The 520-nt window shown below is 56.0% G+C and overlaps 1 protein-coding gene across 1 annotated transcript in view; it reads left to right on the top strand.

Annotated features, from left to right (window-relative positions):
* Nucleotides 1–520, top strand: part of Nfe2l1 (nuclear factor, erythroid 2 like 1) — a 12,947-nt gene that overhangs the window by 7,811 nt on the left and 4,616 nt on the right. Inside the window, 1 exon segment of the mRNA XM_033763113.1 lies at nucleotides 164–322. Within this exon segment, the coding sequence (XP_033619004.1) occupies nucleotides 164–322 (159 nt within the window).

The following is a 520-nucleotide window of genomic DNA, read 5'->3' as shown; positions in this document are numbered from 1 at the left end:
CAAGCCAGTGACTTTTATAAAAAAAATATGACATACTGTGGAAAGAAATAGGGCATAAGGAGTAAGAGGGAGGAGAGGGAAAGATAATTTACAGAACAAACTTGAACAATAACTTTAGTGGTCCTCATCCATCTCTATAAATCCACAAATCATTTTCCCACAGGTCAGACCCGGGCGGCGCCTCGGGCGGCGGGCACGGAGCCCACTCCGATGCCACTCGGCCCGGCCTCTGCTAGGCCTGGGGTGCTTGTGTTGGGGGAGGAGGAGGAGGTGCCCCAGTCTTCGAAGCTGCTAAATGTTCTCTTTGCCATAAAGACTCCGTGTAACTGTGTGAACACTTGGGAGTTTTCTCCTCTGCCCGAGGTCTCGCCTGCCTTTCTGGGTTTCTTTGGAGGAGGGGAAGGAAGTCCGCTCTGGGTAGAGCACAGCCCAGCTCCCTGCCGCGGCTCTGCGGGCTCCTGGGGGCTGAGGTTGCCTGCGGGAGGGCCAGGTGGCTCAGGACCCTGGCGTCGCCGTGTCA

This window comes from Fukomys damarensis, unplaced genomic scaffold (genome assembly GCF_012274545.1).
Source record: "Fukomys damarensis isolate Sample0158 unplaced genomic scaffold, DMR_v1.0_HiC HiC_scaffold_13, whole genome shotgun sequence".
NCBI classification, from domain to species: Eukaryota; Metazoa; Chordata; class Mammalia; order Rodentia; family Bathyergidae; genus Fukomys; species Fukomys damarensis.
The sequence above is the reverse complement of the archived record's forward strand: the minus strand, read 5'-3'. Positions and strand labels throughout refer to the sequence as shown.